Genomic DNA, 21682 nt, shown 5'->3' with positions numbered 1-21682 from the left:
TTAAAATGATTCTTCTAAAGTGCTTAAAAACAGATTGCATCTTAAGTATTTGCCTACTTTAAAAAAATTATCTAATCCTTTAATGTGCAAAGATACAATCTGAGCCCTCACAACATTAATAACCTAGTAGTTTCCTCCATTAAATTTGCCAAAGCCCTTCACCAGCATACTATAATTTACATCCTCATGATAGGTTATAATAGTTATCTAAGGATAAGAAAAGAATGGTATGTGGTAATGATACAAAGTTGAAAAGAGATATTTATTAAGCATTTATATGCCATCATATTACAAAAGGGTATCCGGGAACTTAAAAAGACAAAGCATGTAAAATAAGAGTGACAAAACAAGCATGACAGATTTCTTCAGTTGACCAGTTCTCATACAGGTATATCTATAGTGCATTATTAATTTATGTAGCAAAATTTTTCCAATATCTGCAAAGCTAAAAAAAATAGAAGAGTCAAAATATATTCTATTAGTACAGTAAATATACACTGGCCACACATACTTATTTCTACAGGTTATAGCAGGTAAAATTAAGTTAAGAGAAAGTGTTTCGTTTTTTTGGACTTGTTATAAAATGAAGAGATCCTCTAGATTTCTGGGTAAGAGGGATAACTAGCAATCCCACAGTGATTTCCACTGTTTCTTGCCATCCGAATATATCCTTGTTCACCAAAGTTGAGGCCCCAGCTTTAGAAAAAGAAATAACACAAAATTACAAATGAATATAATCAAATCATATTATCAACTTTTTATCTCCTAGATTGTTTTTCTCCTAAAGTGATTATATATGAAAAGCTATAAAACAAAATTAGAACAAAATAATATAATAATTTCCCCAGGGCTTTTAGGCAATTTTCAAAGGATAGTCTGGAAAGCTTTAGTGCTATATTGATGAATAGACTTAATACCTAAGGAAAACAATACAAATTCCATCCCAAACCGTTAATCCCCCTACTTTGTAAATATGCCTCCTGCAGGAAAAGGGTGTTATTGTCCTTTCCAAGACCCCATCGCTAAATGTTTTTGCATTACAGGATCATAGGTTATAATTTTTGTCAAACTTAGATTCCTTTAGAGAATGTCAATTAAGAAATATTTTTGAGTGACTACCATGGAAAAGGCATAAAGTAGGGAATTCTGAAGTAAGCAATAAAAAGTGCAGCTCTCAAACAGCTTTTTGACCTAGAAGTGGAGCTGAGGTAAGATTTTTCTCACAGGTAAAGCTGTGAAAAAATGGCATATGCTATCTTAGGAGGAGGTGGCTCCTAACACTTCCACTGGCTCTGGAAGTGTTCAATCAGAGGTTTGCATAACTTGTTAGAGATGTTGCAGAGGGAATTTGTGGGTCAGGTAAGGGTTAGAAGAGATCAATGGTTCTCTCGCTTTTTTATTTTATGAACTTTGAGAATTAAAAAAATTTTACAAATTTACATAAAGTTACCAATATTTTACAGGTATTTTAAAGATCAATATTTTATAGGTATTTTAAAGATTTTATTGATTGATTCTGAGAGAGAGAGAGAGAGAGCGAGTGAGCAGGGATAGGGGCAGGGGCAGAGGGAGAGGGAGAGAGAATCTCAAGCGGACTCCACACTGAGCACGGTGCGCAATGTGGGATTTAATCCCATGTCCCTGAGATCATAACCGAAATCAAGTCGGATGCTTAACTGATTGAGCCACCCAGGCACCCCAAAGTTACCAATTTTTAAATTAGCAAGTACAGACATTAAAAAAAATACTCTTTATATCACCATCATATTGTAAAAGAAAGGATGTCTCAACACCAAAACAAAACTTAAAAGGACATAGTCTCCAATTAAAGGATAGTCCTTTGAGCCAAATAAATTTATATATTTATGAAGGATGCACCAAAATATTCTTTTTGTCTCATTTTGCCACAGACTAGTGAAAAAACTGACAAGATTTTTGTGAGAGAAATATTTTCTTAAGTTTTCTTATGACTCTGAGATTTTGTAATTGCAGATATACAAATAATTATGAAGCAAATTCATTAAGTGCTATAACTAGGATACAAATAAAAGCATGAATTTGAGAAAATGCCTACTGAAAATGCCTACTGAGGACAGCAAGACATTTAGTTGAAGGGAAAATTGGATGTCTTTAGGGTAGTAGGAGACAAAAAAGATAGAAAGTTGGTTTGGGGCTATGTTGTGAAGAGCTTAGAACAACAGGCTAAGGAGCCTGTAGTTTGAATTCCATAGGCAAAGGGAAGCCGTTGCAAATTTTTGCTCAGGACTCAAAGGAAAGGTGGGTTGTGTCTTTGCATGCGGTGGAGAAACTAAGAAATGTTGCTTTATTGCAAAGCAGACAAATAGCATCATTTAAAATGGCTGTGCTCTAATGGGCCTGAAATATTCTCTGTATCAGCCATACAGTGGACACTTCGCAGGTCTTATTTTTCTCTTATCACTTAACGAGGTTGTCTCCACTTCTCTCCTGGCCTTAAGATAATAACGTGTCCTGTTTTTTCCCTTCTCTCTCTGCTCACTCCTTCTTAAACTCTTTCACGGCTTCTTTATTGTTTCCTTTCATTTATTGCCACTTCACTGCTTAAAATCCTTTAATGCCTCCCCAAAATCTTTAGAATAAAATCCAAACTCCACTGTTACCTCTTATCAATGGATGCAGTATTCTTTTAGTATCCAAAGACAATAATAATAAATTCTGGTGAAGCTATTATTAATATTAATAGCCATCATTTATTGAGCACTTAGCTCTGTGCTAAGCACCTTAACATATACTACCTCACTTTATTACCACCCTGTGAGGTGGGTAGTATCTTCTTTGTACTGAAGAGAAAAATGGTCAAAGTGGTAAAATGGCTTGCTCAGATGGTTAATTATGAAGCCAGAGCACAAATCTAGGATTGTTTTACTCCAAGGCCTACTCTAACATTTATACTATCCCTAACCCTACATTATTCCTGTGAGTGAGGTAGCATGAGGGATGAAATTCAGACCAGAACATCCAGGACCTTATATAATCGATATCTTACTATATCTTGCTTTGTAATTATTTCACTGCCTTAAAAAAGTATGTAAATCTCCTCCTCCGATTTCCCCCTCTTCATTTTTCCCTTCCTATTATCTTCTTTTTTTTTTTTTAACATATAATGTATTATTTGTTCCAGGGGAGATGAACCATGAGAGACTATGGACTCTGAGAAACAAACTGAGGATTCTAGAGGAGAAGGGGTTGGGGGGATGGGTTAGCCTGGTGATGGGTATTAAAGAGGGCACGTATTGGATGGAGCACTGGGTGTTATATGCAAACAATGAATCATGGAACACTACAAAATGATGTAATGTACGGTAATTAACATAATAAAATAAAATTTTTAAAAAAGTAGGTAAAAAATTTTAGACAAATTGAATTTGAACCTAAGTTCTGGTAACGAAAGTTGAATTGAGTTCTAATTACTAACAGTATGAACTCAGTGAGGTCCTATTCAGAATCTGGATAGCTTACTCTTCCCAGCTTCATAAACCAAGATCAACTGTCCCAAACTTTGTAGAAATCCCAGACCTCTTTTTGACTGAGTCCTGCTAACCCTCCCTTAAAGAATAAAACTGATTAAAAATCTCAAGCTAAATAAACATGAGGACAAATTCTTTCCTTCAGAACTATGCAACGTCTGCTCCAAATGTTCATTCTAGTCCTTAACCAAGTTGTTTATTGTTACTGGCTCTATAGCCCTTTCATTCAAACCGTTTACCCGCAGGCAAGTTTCTTAACTCTCTTAGTATCATGAGTTTCCTATTCTGTATTATGGAGATAAAATGCATATCTCAGAAGTTACCTTAAAAATTAAGTGAGAAAATGTATTTAAAGTACTTGCACAGTGTCTGTATATGTAGTAAATACTCAGTAAGTAGAGGTGGCTATGTTTGTTATTATCCAAGTCTGAGTCCATTTGATTGGACTCAAGTAGAGTCTATCCCCTTTAAAAAAAATACAGCCTTTTTCTAGAGTAACCAACAGTCCAGTTTGCCAGGGACTATTCTGGTTTAAAAAAAAAAAAAGCCCTGTGGCCTAGGAAACCCATTAGTATTTGACATGGTGAGATGGTTGGCCACCCTATCTTCTCCCTGCGTATTGTAGACTACTAACTTGTTAGACATTCCTTCTAGAATGTATGCCAGTTTCTTTTGTAATAAACTGCAGTTCTGAGCTTCCTAGGCTGTGCCAGATACTATTCTAGGCATTAGGCAAACAAGATAGACGAAGTCTTTTCAAAGCCTACATAGGAAACATACAATAAACAAATAAATAATATGATAAAATAGAAGTACTATAAAGAAAAATAAAGCAGAGTAAGGAGATATGGAATGTTGGGAATTGGGGCTACATTTTATTTATTTATTTATTTTACTTATTTATTTTAAAGACTTTATTTATTTATTTGTCAGAGAGAGAGAGAGAGCACACCCACAAGCAGGGGGAGTGGCAGGGAGAGGGAGCAGGCTCCCTGCTGAGCAAGGAGCCCAATGCGGGACTCGATCCCAGGACCCTGGGATCAATGACCTGAGCTGAAGGAAGATGCTTAACGAACTGAGCCACCCATGCATCCCTCAGGGCTACATTTTAGAAGGAGTAGTTAGGGAATGCTTCTCTGAGGAAATATTTGAGCAAAGACAGTAAGTGAAGGTGCAAATGATGCAAAGATTTGGAAAAAGAGCTGGAATAAACCTGATGTGTGAGAAATAGCAAGTGTACCTTGAGAAAAGTTACTGAAAAAAAGCTAGCGTTCTTGGAGCTGAGTGAGACAGGTGAATGTAGTGGGAAATGTCGTTGGAGATACAGGCTGAGGCCAGAAATTGTCATGGCTTTATAGGTCATGGATTTTGTTCTGTGTGTAAAGGAAAGCCATTAGAGCATTTGGGGAGAAGTAACATCATCTGCTTTATGCTTCAGAAAGATCATCCTGGCTACTGTATAGAGGATTCACTGCAAACAAACAAGAGGGGAAGTAACTACCAGTCAGGAGACTATTGCAATAGACCAAGAGACAGATGGATGGTGACTTGAATTAGAGCAGTAACAGTAGAGATATTGAGAAGTGGTAAGATTTGGGAAAATTTAATGATGATAGAAATGACAGAATATGCTGATGGGTTAGGTGTGAGGTATCAAACGAAGAAAGAAAGGATGGTTCCAATATTTTGACCTGGGGTAAATGCTGTTGGCATACACTGAGATGGGAAAAATTGGAGCAGTGGGCAGGGTGTCAAGAGTCTGTTTTGGACGTGCTAAGTTAAAGGGGCCTATAGATACTCAGGTGGAGAAGTCAAATAGTAGGCTTTTGGATATGGAGTCTGGAGTTCAGAAAAGAGATAGGGCTGAAGGTGTAAAGTTGAGAGTCATCATCTGCTTGTTGTTTAAAACCCTGACACTAAATGAGATCATCAAAAGAGTATAAAGAGAGAGAGAAATTGAGGCCTGAGGCATTATAGTATTTAAAAGTGAGGGGGTGCCTGGGTGGCTCAGTTGTTAAGCGTCTGCCTTCGGCTCAGGTCATGATCCCAGGGTCCTGGGATCAAGCCCCGCATTGGGCTCCCTGCTCCACGGGAAGCCTGCTTCTCCCTCTCCCACTCCCCCTGCTTGTGTTCCTGCTCGCTCTGTGTGTGTGTGTGTGTGTGTGTGTGTGTGTGTGTGTGTGTGAAATAAATAAATAAATAAAATCTTTAAAAAAAATAAATAAAAGTGAGGAAGAATAAGAGGAACTATAGAACTCAGGAGACTGAGAGGTAAAGTAGGAAGAAAATCAGGGGGGTATGGTCCCCTGAAAGTCAAATAAAGTGTTTTGGAAAGTAGAGAGTAACCATACATCAAACGTTAAGAGTGCAGGAAGATGAGACCTGACAACTATTTAATGAGGCAAGATGGAGGTGATTGTTGATTTTGACAAGAGTGATTTCAGTGGAGTAGTGGGAATAAATATCCTATTTGAGTTATAAATCAATATGTACATTCCTAATCTCTTTGTAGAGAAATCTCTAAGAAAAATCATTAGATTACAACTTTTTCCTTTTTTAACTCTTTTCCAGCCTCTGATTCCATGGAGAGGAGGCAGTACATATGAGTTTAATGTAGAACATTAACTCTAAGAGTCAGGATCTCCTGAAAGATCAGACAGTAGCTTTCAGTGAGGGAAAATGGAATATGTTCTTTTTTTCCACCTTGTATTTTACTAATTTAATCCATTTATGGATGAAAAGGAGGCATTCCAGTCTCCCATCCATCAGCTCCACTGACTTACCTCATTATCTAGAGACCCATCAATTTTGCAACTATTTATCTTAGAGAGTTCACCAGATATTGCTTAAAGGTGTTCTGGGTGCTTTCTTAGTTTTTGGGGAGTGTGTGTCACTCACATTTAAGGTTCTCATTAGCTTATGGTTAATGCTTTTAATTTTTTTCCCCAGGCTAAAATTATTCTATGCCCAATAACTTTGGGCCATTACTCATTGATCTGTAGATTAGATTAAACTCCTCCCTTTTTAAAAAGAAAAAGCATAATTGACATACAATATCCTATTAGTTTCAAGCGTGATTTCGCAGTGATTTGATATTTTTATACATTACAAATGATCCTCATGCTAAGTCTAGTTACCACCTGTCACTATACAAAGTTATTACAATATTATTGACAATATTCTCTATACTGTACATTATATCCCCATGACCTATTTATTTTATAACTGGAAGTTTGTACCTGTTAATCCCCTTTACCTATTTTTCCCATCCACCCAAACCCTTCCCCTTCTGGTAACCACTAGTTTGCTTCTTGTATCTAGGACGCTATTTCTGTTTTGTTCTATTTTTTAGATTCTACATATAAGTGAAATCATATGGTATTTGTTTATCTAACTTATTTCACTTAGCATTATGCTAGGTTCATACATGTTGTCATGAATAACAAGATTTCATTCTTTTTCTATGGCTGAGTAATAGTCTATTGTGTGTGTGTGTGTGTGTGTGTGTGTGTGTGTCCCATCTTCCTTATCTATTTATCTATTGCTGAACATTTAAATATTTTATTTATTTATTTATTTGAGAGAGAAAGAGCAAGTGAGAGAGTGCATGCATGCACGTGGGAGGGGCAGATGGGGAGGGAGAGGGAGAAGGAAAGAATCTCAAGCAGACTCCCCGCTGAGTGTGGAGCCTGATGTAGAGCTCAAATGCATGACCCTAAGATCATGACCTGAGCCGAAACCAAGAATCAGAAGCTTAGCTCACTGTGCCATCCAGGTGCCCCAAGGGAACTAGTATTCTAACCAAGATCTGCCTGGCTTCAAGGCATCTTCGCTGCCAAAGGGAAGTTCAGTATACTTTGAACATGTGGCAGCTCGATTTCTTGAGTCATACCTGCACTTTCCATCCTGCAAAAAAAGGTATAAATCAACTTCCTTTATATTACCAACATTCTAAGTCTGGATTTCAAATATGCTTTCTTTCCTCATTTAGCCTTTCCGATGCCTAAGGTTCCTTCTTCCTTTTAAAGGAAGAAAAATCAAATCTTCCAAAACCCTAACAGTTCCATGTTTCACCAGTAACAGAGGAAATACATAATGATTATATTGTTTTAAATTGTGAACATCTTCATGCATGCAAAAGTTGCTGGATAATGTCCCTCTCAGGTGGATTGTAGGGGTATACTATGTAAAGATCATTATTTATTTATTTGACAGAGAGAGACACAGCGAGAGCAGGAACATAAGCAGGGGGAGTGGGAGAGGGAGAAGCAGGCCTCCTGCCAAGCAGGGAGCCTGATGTGGGGCTCGATCCCAGGACCCTGGGATCATGACCTAAGTCAAAGGCAAATGCTTAATGACTGAGCCACCCAGGTGGCCCAGTATTCTCCATTTAAACATCTATTATAATAATGCAATATATGTTAAGAAAAAAAAAGAAGAAGATAGCAGGAGGGGAAGAATGAAGGGGGGGAAATCGGAGGGGGAGACCAACCATGAGAGACGATGGACTCTGAAAAACAAACTGAGGGTTCTAGAGGGGAGGGGGTTGGGGGGATGGGTTAGCCTGGTGATGGGTATTAAAGAGGGCACGTTCTGCGTGGAGCACTGGGTGTTATGCACAAACAATGAATCATGGAACACTACATCCAAAACTAATGATGTAATGTATGGTGATTAACATAACAATAAAAAAATTTTAAAAATCTATTATAAGTATTTTATCAGGTTATTAATAATAGTCTGAGTAAATATAATTTCTAATACATGGGCTTGAGTGTGTAATAGTTTAATATTGTCCCTATTAGGTATTAGCCAAAGGCAGACACTCAACCATCTGAGTCACCCAGGCGCCCTGGTTTTCACTATTAAAGAAGAAGAATGAATGCTACAATTTACATAAATTGGGTATGAAGCTTTCCCCATATTTAGGATTATTTTCTTCATATAGATTCAAAGAAATGAGAAAAAATTGGACAAAGAAAGTGAACATTTAAAAAGGTTTTGATTCATATTATCGAATTGCTTTCAAGAAGGATTGTGACAATTTATTCTTCCACTGGAATGTATGCAAGTGCCCATTTCACCATAGACAGGTGGGATTTCTGTAGGCAGCAATGGGCTTTAAGGGTATTTCAGAAAGATAAAATAGCATAAGAAACAGAAATAGCTAAGTGTCTATAAACTTAGGAATGATGAGTAAGTAGTTCACTGTGGCCAGAGTGTAAATATGGGTGCATGAGAACATAGGGGGAGAAAAGTCTAGAAAGCTATGTTGGAAACTAGATAATGGAGAATCTTGAACACCTGATTAGGAATTTAGACTTCATTATGATGACAATGGTAAACTATTTAGAATTTTTGACCATGGGTTTACATGATCTATATTTTAAGAAGATACTTCCGAGGCTGGGTGAGAATGGAATCTGAAATAGAGCAGGAATAGAAAGAAATATAAAATATGATTCAAAGGCCGAATGGACAGGGCTATATGGATTGAAGGAGAGACAGGAGAGTCCAAGATGATACCAAGGCTTTGATAACCTGAAGATGGTGATGCATTACTCAAAATAGGGAATTATTTTCCCTTGGGCTTATTCTAAAATACTTTTCAGGGGTGGAGAGTGGAAGGAAAGTTTAGATGGAAGGAGAGAGGGAATTTGAATTTAGACTTGTTGAGAGAGAGAGAGTGTGTGTGTGTTGTGAGTAGCAGTAGGGTAGGCAGGTGGGAAATTTGCATTTTTTTAAAGATTTTACTTATTTAAGAGAGAGAGGGAGCAAGAGAGAGAGAGAACACAAGCAGGGAGGGGCAGAAGGAGACGTAGACTCCCAACTGAGCAGGGAGCCTGACATGGGACTCCCATGGACCCTGGGATCATGACCCAAGCTGAAGGCAGATGCTTAACCAACTGAGCCACACAGGCACCTGGAAATTTGGATTTTTTAAAAAATATTTATTTATTTTTTAGAGAGAGAGCACATGTGAGTGGCGGGAGGGGCAGAGGGAGAGACTCTTCAAGCAGACTCCCTGCTGAGTGTGGAGGGCAGGGCAGCTGGGGGCCCGAGGTTCCATCTTAAAACCCATGAGACCACAACCTGAGCTGAAACCAAGAGTCAGTTGCTTAACTGACTGAGCCACCCAGGCGACCTGGAAATTTGGATTTTTTCACAAAGCTGTCAAGTTGGAAGTTGGACATGGAAGTCTGTTGCTTAGTAGAGAGATCGTTTTTAGAGTTTGTGAATTGGCTGTCACCCACATAATGGCAATAGTTGAAACTAAAGTTGCAGATGAGTATTCGTTAGTACAGCTAGAGCTTGAGCATAAGGGACAGGTGGAAGAAAGTAAGAAATGAGGCTAAAGCTGATACAGCAAAATGAGTCAGGATAGTGTTATGTCTTATTTCGTAGATGCCAAAGAAATAAATGCAGTAGAGAGTTCATAAAGCCGAGAGATTTTTCACATTTGTGTGCCATTGCATATCCTTTTTAGGTGATTGGGCCATTTATTTTCCTCCTCTAACACATGAACAATTCCACTCATCTGAAAACTTAATGCAAATAAGTAGCGCCTTCTCTGTGAAACTTTTAGGCAGTTAGGCATCTCCTCATCTATGGCCCCATAGCCATTGAGACATGTATCATTATACCGTGATGTGTTGTGTTTTATTGTTTTAAAAATATATCTAATTCCCCACTGGACTGTTATGTGAGCTTTTTTTGGGACAGGATGATTTCTCATTAATTTTTGTATTTCCAGGGCCTAGATAATGCCCATCACATTGTAGATGCCTAGTAAATGCTCACTGAATGAGTAAGTGCTGAGAAGGAGTTTTGAATTTAAACACTAAAAGATATAAATGGTCTTCCAGAAGAGCAGTTTCAATAGGGAAGGGAAGTTAGAATACATACTGTAGGAAGTCAACAAGAAAAAAGATGTAAGTGAAAACATTGCTTCATATAAAAACGTTATCATTGGTCCAGGCCCAAGCTGATCAGTGCTGTGAATAGGTTACAAGTGAACCAAGATATTGTTTCCTCAACTACTTTCCCAATAGGCCATACAAATACTACCATCTTCTATGTGTGCCATGTATTGTGCTAAGGACACAAGGACAATACAGATCTTTACCCCAAAGGTGCATACCGAATATTAGTCATAGATAGGTAAACATACAATTTAAATATAATGTATAAAATACTCCAGTGTACATAAGACATTTTGCAAACATAGAAAAAAGACATTTTACCCAGCCCAAGGATTTAGAAGGAAATTTCTGGTATAGAGAATGCCTTAGCTGGTTTTGAAGGAAAAGGAGAAATAAACCAAGTGAGGAGAAAGAATGTTCCCGGCAGAGGGAATAGCATAACCAAGACATGAAGATATTAAAGATAAAATGGTATGTATAGGAACTCTGTGTATAGTTCAATGTAACTGGAATGAAAAGTGTGAGACAAGTGCCAGCAACTGAGCCTGGCAAGCCAGGCAGGGACCACAACATAGATGACTTGTCTTCTCCACTAGGGAACATTAATTTTATACCAAATGGTACTCTGTAGAACAATTATAAGCCCAGTTTGTCATATCTGAGACATACCAGTTTGGAAGCAGTTTACAAAAGATGGATTTGAGAGTAAAGGAGACCAGCTTGAAGGCTACAGGAATAGTCCAGGCAAGAGATGTCTGAACCAAAGCAATAATGGAAGAAATGGAGAGGTGACAGAAGCAAGGACAGATATGTGGGAAATTAGTTTGACTTATTGCTTGATTAGATCTGGCCTACAACAAATCTATAGTATCTAATTGGGTGACTGTGTTGTATGTCGTTGCCATTTAGTGAGATAGGAAGTTCTGGGGAAGGACACAATATGGTAGAGAGGGTACTGAATTCCTTGAATATACGGAGTTTGGAGAAACTAAGATACATGGAAGTGGATATGTCCAGATAAATAAGTCCAAATTTCAGGGCAGAGGATAGAGCTAGAGCTTGAGCTTTAAAGTTATCAGCATATAGGTTATGGCTAAAATCACAAGAAAAGTGTAGGCTAAGAAGAGTAACGGGCAAAGGATGGAGCCCCGGAGGAAAGACCAACATTTGGGGACTAAGCAGAGGAATAGATATTTATAAAGGAGACTGAGAAGGAACAGTCAGAGAAGTATTCTAGAAGAAAAATCATGAAAATAAACTGCTGAAGCCAGAATAGGAAGTGAGGAAATGGGGGCACTGAGTAATTAATTTATAATGTTACTTTATAAGAAGCTATGAATGTTTATCATTGTCATTATCATAATCATCATCATCATAATCACAGGAAAGCATTTGTTGAAGCACCATCGAATTCCTTATTTTAATTAAATATGCACTAAAGTGCAAATATATTACCTGTTTTTCACAAGCCAGTAGTCTTTCCCATTAAGGTTACCATAGCCAACCACTAATACACCATGATTCACATTCTGAGTACAGGATGGGTCATAGTAGACACCTGAGAATAAAATATAGGTGGAGAAAAAGAGTGAACGGTATGTGATAATAAGGACATTTGAAAATGCTATTGCTTTTAGTAGACTGTTTTATATACATGGCAAGCAAGTTGAATTATGATTTTAGGAACATATGCTCTCATTAAACTATGTGGAGTTCATAATTCTTTGCCATCAATTCTGTATTTATTGGTTTTCTTGCCAAGTTTGGCATTGATCCAGTCACAGTTCCCTCAGAAATCTTTGATAAACAGCTACCTTTTTCTAATTACTTTTTAAAGATTTTATTTATTTATTTATTTGAGAGAGAGACCACGAGTGAGCACGAGCAAGAGGAGGGGCAGAGGGAGAGAGAGAGAGAGAGAGAATCCCAAGCAGACTCTGTGCTGAGTGTAGAGCCTGACATGGGGCTCAATCTCACTACCCTGAGATCATGACCTGAGCTGAAATCAAGAGTTGGATACTTAACCGACTGAGCCACCCAGGTGCCCCCTTTTTCTAATCATTTTTAATTTATATAGACTCAGTTATGTCAGTTACTGTATTTCTTTGTATATATTCCTAAATTGTTTATCCCGTATATTTTTATTCTTTACTAGATGAAATGATCTTCGGGTGAGGCTTTTTTTTTTAAATAAAACAGTATAGCCATTTACTTGGTTTAACACAATGCTCTAACACTGGCGGTTGCCCTCCTTGTATCCCGCAGTGCTGCACCTACAGTGCACAGTGGCTCCAGGGGTTAGGAGCCCAGGCTCTGGAGTCAAAGTAGCATGGTTTCTAATCCTAGCTGACCACTTCCAGACTATGACTTTTGGCAAGTTAACTGCCTAAGACTTGTTCATCTCTAAAATAGGGTTATTGTGAGGATTAAATAAGATAATGCATGGAAAGAATTTATCATAGTACTTGGCCTATAGTACTAGGAAATTTTGTTGAGTATTACTTTACTAATTAGAACTGGATATAAAATACATATATGAAATGAAGGATTCTGTTTAACCTGAACAATCAGAGGTGGGGTGATGGGGAAGGATAATATTCTTTCTTATGGTGCAGGGGCCGCATATAATAAGAAGATAGCACATCTGAGTTTTTACCACTTCTGTACAGGTAGAAAGAAGAGTGTTTTGCATCAATAGCAACAGACACAGGTCCTTTATTGGCCACAGCTTCCTTCAAGGCATCTTCGCTGCCAAAGGGAAGTTCAGTATACTTTGAACATGTGGCAGCTCGATTTCTTGAGTCATACCTGCACTTTCCATCCTGCAAAAAAAGGTATAAATCAACTTCCTTTATATTACCAACATCCTAAGTCTGGATTTCAAATATGCTTTCTTTCCTCATTTAGCCTTTCCGATGCCTAAGGTTCCTTCTTCCTTTTAAAGGAAGAAAAATCAAATCTTCCAAAACCCTAACAGTTCCATGTTTCACCAGTAACAGAGGAAATACATAATGATTATATTGTTTTAAATTGTGAACATCTTCATGCATGCAAAAGTTGCTGGATAATGTCCCTCTCAGGTGGATTGTAGGGGTATACTATGTAAAGATCATAAACTCTATACTAGAACTTCTTTAAAATCTTTTTGATGATATAATGCGTGCATAATGATGGTTTATAAAGACCATGTAATCTGAAAAACACTTAGAGTGCATATTTTAGTTGGAAAGAGAGGTTATAAATATTCACTTTTGTTGTGCATACATGTATGGTTTTTTAAATGCTTAATAGGACAAAGAACTTGAAAGAAATAAACCAAAATAATGGTGGTTAAGGTAGAATGTTTTGGAGTGGTATTTTTATGTTTTCTAAATTTTCAGTAATATGGATATATTAATTCATTTAACAAAATATGTCATGAACTTGTGAGGAGAAAGAAGAGAGCATTATTTAGCTTTTTAGTAGGTAGGAGAATGATGTGGTTGATGATCTGAGAATGAGGTTGAGCATGGGAGGCCGTAGGAAAAACAAGTTGAAATACCAAGCAGATGAACAGAAAGAAATCTCAGGTTTACTGAAAATCCATTTTTCATGAATTCTACTTGTTTAAGACCATTGTGCCACTGATGAATTAAGAAGACTACTGACTAATGCAGCGAACTCTTGAAAATTTAAGAATTCTTGATCAGGATTTTCATACACTGCTTCTCAAGCGATTGGCTTGGTTGTGAGTTTAATTCAGTTAGTCAAGGGATAGCATAAAGTCCCAAAAAAGTTTGCTTGTGACACACCATAGCTTTGTAGGGATAGGAAGCTTCCGAATCGATGCCCTTGTTATCAATAATATACTGGAAAGCCTCTGTCATGAAGCCACCATGGCAGCCTTCATTCCTGTATTTTTCAGTTGAGCAATCTACCAGGTTCTGTGCACTCAGGGATACCAGCTTTCCTGTTTTCAGCTTCAGCTGTCCTTCCAGGGCCCCCACAGCGCTGAAAGCCCAACAAGCACCACAAGCACCCTAAAACAGAGACAAGGTCACAAAGGTAATCAGAGAGTCGGGAAGGAGGACTTCCATAACACAAACTGGGTACCTCCCAACATGTCAGTTCTGTCGGTTGTTACAGGAACAGCTCCCCGCACTACAGTTTCTTCATTTCTTAGACATGGACATGAAGATGAAATACTTGATTATTCTCTGAGCAAGGTCCTATATTGGGAGAGATTTGCAAATGGCTGAGCTCAGAGCATAATTGCCATAATCAAATATATTAAGAAACAGTACCTACTGAGCATGCACTAGATCCCAGCTATCTTCACCCATAAGTAAGGTAGATAGTCATCTACAGTATAGTGATTTTGAGAGGAGCTCTTGACCTAAAATACCTTTTCTCCTGTCAAATAAGGCCTGAAAATATATGGTTAAATATTCTCAAACTTTTTTTTTAAAGATTTTATTTATTTGACAGAGAGAGGGAATACAAGCAGGGGGAGTGGGAGAGGGAGAAGCAGGCTTCCTGCTGAGCAAGGAGCCCAATGCGGGGCTCGATCCCAGGACCCTGGGATCATGACCTGAGCCGAAGGCAGACGCTTAACGACCGAGCCACCCAGGTGCCCCTTTTTCCACACATTTTTAGCTTCATAATTTTTTGATCAAAGATAGTTTACAGGGAAGCATAAACAAACAGAAAAACACAAAGCTGCTTTAGTTAAAAAAGATCCAGAGCCTTATCATAATTGTTCTCTTCACTTCTTCCTTCATTCCACCTTGCTCTCTACCCAAAGGAAGCAAATTGAATTTGCTTTTGGTTAAAGCAAAATCACCTATTAAAATGCAAGCATCCAGGGAAAGGAGCTCCATTAGATTGTTTATATTTAATACCTAAATGTGTACTTTACTGGATCTTCCCAAACTTTTATTTTCTTATTTTTTTAAGTAGCCTCCATGACCAACATGGGGCTTGAACTCATGACCCGGAGATTGAGTGTTGCATGCTCTACTGACTGAGCCAGCCAAGTTCTAGTAAGAAACTAGAAATTGCAAGAAAAATATCTAGGAAGAACAGAATAAGATATTAGCAGTACCATTCACTTCTTAATTTTTACTTTTGGGACACCTGGGTAGCTCAGTCAGTTAAGCGTCTGCCTTTGGCTCAGGTCATGATCCCGGGGTCCTGGGATGGAGCCCTGTGTCAGGCACTCTCCTCAGTGGAGATTCTGCTTCTCCCTCTCCCTCAGCCCCTCCCCGCACCTGGGCTCTCTCTCAAATATAAATTAATTAATTCTTTAAAAAATATGTTTACTCTCTTTCGCTTTCACTCTCTCTCAAATAAGTAAATAAAATCTTTAAAAATAAATAAAAGGGGCGCCTGGGTGGCTCAGTTGGTTAAGTGTCTGCCTTCAGCTCAGGTCATGATCCCAGGATCCTGGGATCGAGCCCCACATCAGTCTCCCTCCTCAGCGGAGAGCCTGTTTCTCCTTCTTCCTCTGCCTGCCACTCTGCCTACTTGTGCCCTCTCTCTATCTCTCTGTCAAATAAATAAATAAAATCTTTAAAAAAAAGTAAATTAAATAAATAAATAAATAAAAATAAAAATATATGTTTACTTTCTTCATTGGTTACCAGCTGGGGCAGATGCTCAGAACACTTGGCTTCTTCTCCCTTACCCTCGCCTATAAGGTGATACATGTGTTTTACCCTTATTTAGGATTTTTGCCACTCTTTTTTTTTAAAGTAGTCTCCATGGACAGCATAGAGTCCAACATGGGGCTTGAACTCACAACACTGAGATCAAGACCTGAGCTGAGATCAAGAGTCCGATGCTTAACCAACTGAGCCACCCAGGCACCCCTTAAAGCGAACTAAAGGAAATACAAAAACATAGGAACAAATTTATAAAACCCACACTGTATTTCTTACTGTAACAATGCAAGCCTAGTCATGAGTTGACTGGTACAATTTACAGGCCACTCTCAGCTCTGGGTTTTCCCTCTCCTTCAATCCTGAAATGTAGGGAGAAACTTCCTGATCAATATTCTCTCACATACACAATACTGTTTCTCAGGCAATTGGCTTGGTGGAAGGTCCAGTGCAGTTGATCGATAGTATGAGCACTAAAAATCTGTCTTAAAGAAACATATTTGCTCAGTTCACAGTTTTGTCTAATGTGGCTCTAACCATTGGTATTCTAATTATCAATTTAGATTTATGTAAGTATGGTAACTTACTCTAAAAGATTGTGAGTAATCTTCAAACAAGGCTTTCTAGAATTAATAAAAAAACAAAAGCAATAGTAGCCCGCAAGTTTCAAATATTCCTCTAAAAAATTTGTTGAGGAAAGTGGTCACAGCAGGACTAAACAAGGACTAAACTGTGGAGAATACAAATAAAGTATGATATGTGGACATTGTCCTCAAGGAGCTTACAATTTAGTTGGGAAGACACAAATAACAAAAATCATTAGAAATAACATTAGGGAGATTCTGCTGCCAAATTAGGTAGCTGGACTAAGTATTGACAGAAGAGAGAGCTCTTCCGGGTGTACAGAAGCCTGAGATAACAATACTCACCTGGTATTTCACTTCAGTAACACACCCCTTCTCTCTCCAGTCCACAGAATCAGGCAATTTCTGATTAGAGTTTGACTTGTAAGTGATATTTCTCTGCCATTGGCTGGGAACTCTCAGGGAACTCATCAAAGATATCACTTCTTCACTGGTCTACAAGACAAATATATATATATCTCCTTTTACTTATGACCTTCTTTTCAATATTCTAATAACTGTAACTGTGAATAAATTTAACAACCTAGAAAAACTAGTGGTAGTTGTGACCAACATAGGTATTGCTAAGTATCTGATAGGTGAATTATCTGGGTCTCTTTCACACTCTGTCCTAGCAACCATTTAGGCATTGGGAAGAAGAAGAAAGTGATAAAAACTAGAAGTTACAGGAAGGCAGATTTTTGGTTTAAAGCAAGGCAGAATTTTATACAAGGGCTGTCTAAAAAGTGGACTGAACTGGTTTTCCTTGTGAGAAAGAATTACAAAGAAGATGCCTGCATTTAGGTAGAAATTTAATCTACCCAGGGTGTTCTCTTCCAAGAGGTACTATGATTCTTAATTTTGGCCTCAACAGTAAAGTTTTGTAGGGTAGAAAACATTTTAAAAACTAACAGAAGAGTATTTGTGATATTAAATACCCACACTCTCTCATTAAGAAGGCAGGTGGACCATACTGAATTATCAGTTCAGATGTACATAAGTATGGTAACTTACTCTAAAAGATTGTGAGTACTCTTTGGGCAGTGCTTTCTAGAATTAATAAAAAACAAAAGCAATACTAGCCTCTGAGTTTCAAGTATGCCTCTAAAAAAATTATTAAGGAAAGTGGTCACAGTAGGACTAAACAAGGAATCTGCAAATTCTCATGTCCTTAAATTCTACTGTTTTCTAACTTTGTACACACACACATTCCTTTGCTGTTTACCTTCAGATTGCCTTTGGGGAGATGGAAATCATGCGTACCCAGAGATGAAAGTAGGATTATTTGTAATTTACTTACCATGTCTCCCAGATGGTTCATGCCTAGATCATATGAATGCATTCCCATTGAGTGTTCCAGATTGTGAAGCATCACAAATTTTAGATTCTTTTCCCAGATAAGACGCCTTGCTACTTCCTCGTTCTAAAACGTAAGGAAGAAGAACATAGTCACAGGCATATCTAAAAACTACTGTAGGCTCAGCCCCAGACTACTGCAGTAAAGCAAATACCACAGTAAAGTGAGTCAAATAAAAGTTTTGGTTTCTCCATGCATATAAAAGTCACATTTACACTATACTATAGTTTATTAAGTGTGCAAAAGCATTATGTTATTTGAACTTTGAAATAAATTATAAAAGTAGAATACTAATCAAAAGTTATTTTCATTCCTTCCAAGGGACTGGAATCATTAAAAAGAGAGATAGTATTCATCCAACCAGATAGTGGTGCTAACTGAACAACTTACTCTGGTTAACCTTGAAATTAGAGGCTTGTTTCTAAAGGGGATTGGATGAGGGTAAAATTCATCACTACTAAGAAAACAACTCAGTGCACATCCTACTAAAAGTGTCATTTTTATACAAAAATAATGTATCAAAGAAGTTAATACATAATTCTTGCTTACAAAGTCAGAGATATATATATCTTAAAGATTTTATTTTTAAGTATTCTATACCCAACGTGAGGCTCGAACCCACAACCCCGAGATCAAGAGTTACATGCTCCACTGACTGAGTCAGCCAGCTGCCCCTCAGAAATATTATTTTGAGTAGGCTCCATGCCCAGCATGGGGCTTAAATTCACGACCCTGAGAATAAGAGTTGTGATTAAGAGTCTCCTGAGCCAGCCAGGCACCCCCAAACTCAGAAATAGTATGTAGTTATAAGACTCAGTTATTTGAAGCGCTAGGGTTAAGGTCTTTTTTTTTAAAAAAAGATTTCATTTACTTGACAGAGAGAGCATGAGCGTGGGGGAGGAGCAAGGGAGGAGGGAGAAGCAGACTCCCTGCTGAGCAGGGAGCCCAACAGGGGGCTCAGGCTCGATTCCAGGACCCCGGGATCATGACCTGAACCAAAGGCAGATGCTTACCCGACTGAGCCACCCAGGTGCCCCATATATTTCCTGATTTTTAAGACCTTAACCGGGACACCTGGGTGGCGCAGTGGGTTAAGCATCTGCCTTCAGCTCAGGTCATGATCCAGGGTCCTGGGATGGAGCCCTCCTTGCTCAGCGGGGAGCCTGCTTCTCCCTCTTGCTCTGCCTGTAGCTCCCCCCACTTGTTGCTCTCTCTCTCACTCTCTCTCTCTATGTGTCAAATAATAAATAAAATCTTTTAAAAAATCAGTAAGTATTCATTGAAATAAAAACAAAAGTACACCATGGGAATTGAAAGTCAAAAAACAACATCTGGTAGTGCTTCTATGCCCAGGGACTGAAATAGGTCTTTTTGTCCCCAAACATGTACTTTATCCCCCTTGACCTGGAACCTGCATTCCCATTACAACTTTGTTTGCTCCCTGGTTTCTGTGAATTCTTGGCTCACGTGTCACCTTTGATGAGGGTACTTCCCTGAGCATTCTGTTGTATATAAAGAATAATCACTTCCAGCCCCTCACAGCCATCTCCCAGAGCCCTCCAGATCTAGGTCTCGCTAGACCCCCATGCCCTGCTTTATTTTTCTCTACTGCAGTTGTCACCACCTACCATACTATATATCTGCTTATTTATTTACTTAATTCCTGTCTCCCCTGCTATCATATGAGCTCCACAAAAACAGGAACTTTGTTTCCTGCTATATCTCTGGTACCAAGAATAGAATCTGGCAAGAAATGAATGCGTAAACATTTATTGAAAACATTGCTTGTAAGAATATAATTTTGAGGGGGAGAAAGCATAGGATACTCGAGCAAAAGCAAATTGTCCAAGTAACAATCCCACGTACTTTTTCCTTGTATTGTTTGCCATAGGTTTTCTTCCAAAGATTCCAGTGATGGTCCAGAGTGGGATCTTTATGTAACTGTGCCTGTGCACAGGAGCACGCCAGGAGCATGCAAACCAGCCATTTCCTTCTGTTAAAGGAAAGGTAACATAAGAAAAGTAGCTATTATCTGCATATATTGTGACCAAATTTTTACATTAAAAAAAAGCACTGTAAAGTCTGTCAAAAGGACAATACAAATCAGAATTATACAGGAAACTTTCTGGGATTTATTGTCACAAGGAGTAACCTGTAGATTTATGACTGGAATACCACTTCCAATACTTAGTAGCACTTTAGAAAGTGATTTTCAGAAATTTCCTGATACCTGGTATGCCAAACTTTCATCCAAAGTAGGGGGAACTGGGTAGGAGAGGGAGGCAGGGACTTTACAGGATTTGCCAACAAATCTAATCAAGGGAAATCGCCCCCCACCATTCTCAAGGGGCAGACCTTTGAAAAATCAGTTTATCTGCATAATTTTTGAATACATGGGCTCTTCTTAATTGGTCTATTTAAGTATCCACATTGTTTAGAGGTAATTGAAAGACACCTCCCATATATTGCTTTCAAATCCTAGAGTCATTTTATTTTTTAACCAGTTTTTCTAATAATCGAAATATCTATTTCAAAGGAAGCACTTAAGTACTTTTGAAAACACCACTTCTATATTTAATGCAAAAAGACTTGAACAGAATTCAGTGACTACCTCCCTCAAACTGGATTCTACTTTCTTTTCTGATTCTTTTAAATTCAAAACAGCTGCAAGTTCAGCCATGTAAATCTTCAGATTATATTCCAAAAAAAGCTACGTTTCAGCCCCAGGTTTAGATGTGCAAGCAGACATTTAACTTTTCAAAAAAGATTTTCTTTAGTCAAAAAAACAAGAGGCAAATTGAGCGGCACAATATTTTCGTTTACTTCCTGAAACCAACAGTTTAAAGCCTGGCAGGCACGGCAAGCTAAAGACACAAACGGAGGGTTTAAAGACCAAGCGGTAGAAAAAGACCAGACAGTACGTACATCATAGAACCGGCAGGTGCTCCCATACTATGAATGCGGGAAGGCAAGCCCTCTCCAAAGGTTTGAAGGCAGCAGAGGGTCTTTAGTCACATTGACTTTAAAAAGATACCGGGCTTGTCACATGAGGTATCCACAATGAGGAAGTGAACTTTCATTTCAGTTTCATTTAAAAATCTAACCGCATCAGCTATCTTCTGGCCCTCAAACCTCTGGTTTTGGAGGGTACAGTGGGTACAGTAAGCCACCAAAAAGCACCCCAGTGGAGCCGATCAGTAGAACAAACTCAGCAAAATAGGAGCACAATTTGGATGATTCACTTTACCTCAAAACACCAATTTTCAGATGGAAAAATTTAGTTATGAAGAAATTTGGATTAAGCCCCTGAAATCCCAGTTTCCTCCAGAATTTCCTCCAAAAATCTGTAACCATCTGTGATTACTGTTGTCTCATTCTCACTCAACTATTCTTTGGTTCATCAATTCAAAATATCTTTTTTTTTAAAGATTTTATTTGTTGGGCGCCTGGGTGGCTCAGATGGTTAAGTGTCTGCCTTCGGCTCAGGTCATGATCCCAGGGTCCTGGGATCGAGTCCCGCATCGGGCTCCCTGCTCCTAGGGAGCCTGCTTCTCCCTCTGCCTCTCTCCCTCTCTCTCTGTCTGTCTCTCATGAATAAATAAATAAAATCTTTTAAAAAAATAAATAAAGATTT

At 38.3% G+C, this 21682-nt stretch overlaps 1 protein-coding gene across 2 annotated transcripts; it reads right to left on the bottom strand.

Moving 5' to 3' along the window:
• Positions 1-243: 243 nt before the first annotated feature.
• On the bottom strand, positions 244-21105 carry CTSS (cathepsin S). Of its 2 annotated transcripts, XM_028088244.2 has the most exons (9): positions 20974-21105; positions 19915-20041; positions 17992-18114; positions 16998-17147; positions 14221-14448; positions 13086-13251; positions 11885-11987; positions 7399-7412; positions 244-696 (listed from the first exon to the last, which is right to left on the bottom strand). In XM_028088244.2, exons 1-9 carry the CDS (start codon positions 20997-20999, stop codon positions 545-547), a joined length of 1089 nt encoding a protein of 362 aa, XP_027944045.1. In that variant the 5' UTR covers positions 21000-21105; the 3' UTR covers positions 244-544. The 2 variants fall into 2 exon arrangements, with proteins under 2 accessions (XP_027944045.1, XP_027944046.1); XM_028088245.2 differs by lacking the exon at positions 7399-7412 and having other exon boundaries at positions 20974-21104.
• Positions 21106-21682: the final 577 nt, after the last annotated feature.

The sequence above is a fragment of the Eumetopias jubatus genome, unplaced genomic scaffold (genome assembly GCF_037043125.1).
Source record: "Eumetopias jubatus isolate StellerSeaLion01/CBP00866 unplaced genomic scaffold, mEumJub1_p1.0 scaffold_4, whole genome shotgun sequence".
NCBI classification, from domain to species: Eukaryota; Metazoa; Chordata; class Mammalia; order Carnivora; family Otariidae; genus Eumetopias; species Eumetopias jubatus.
The sequence above is the reverse complement of the archived record's forward strand: the minus strand, read 5'-3'. Positions and strand labels throughout refer to the sequence as shown.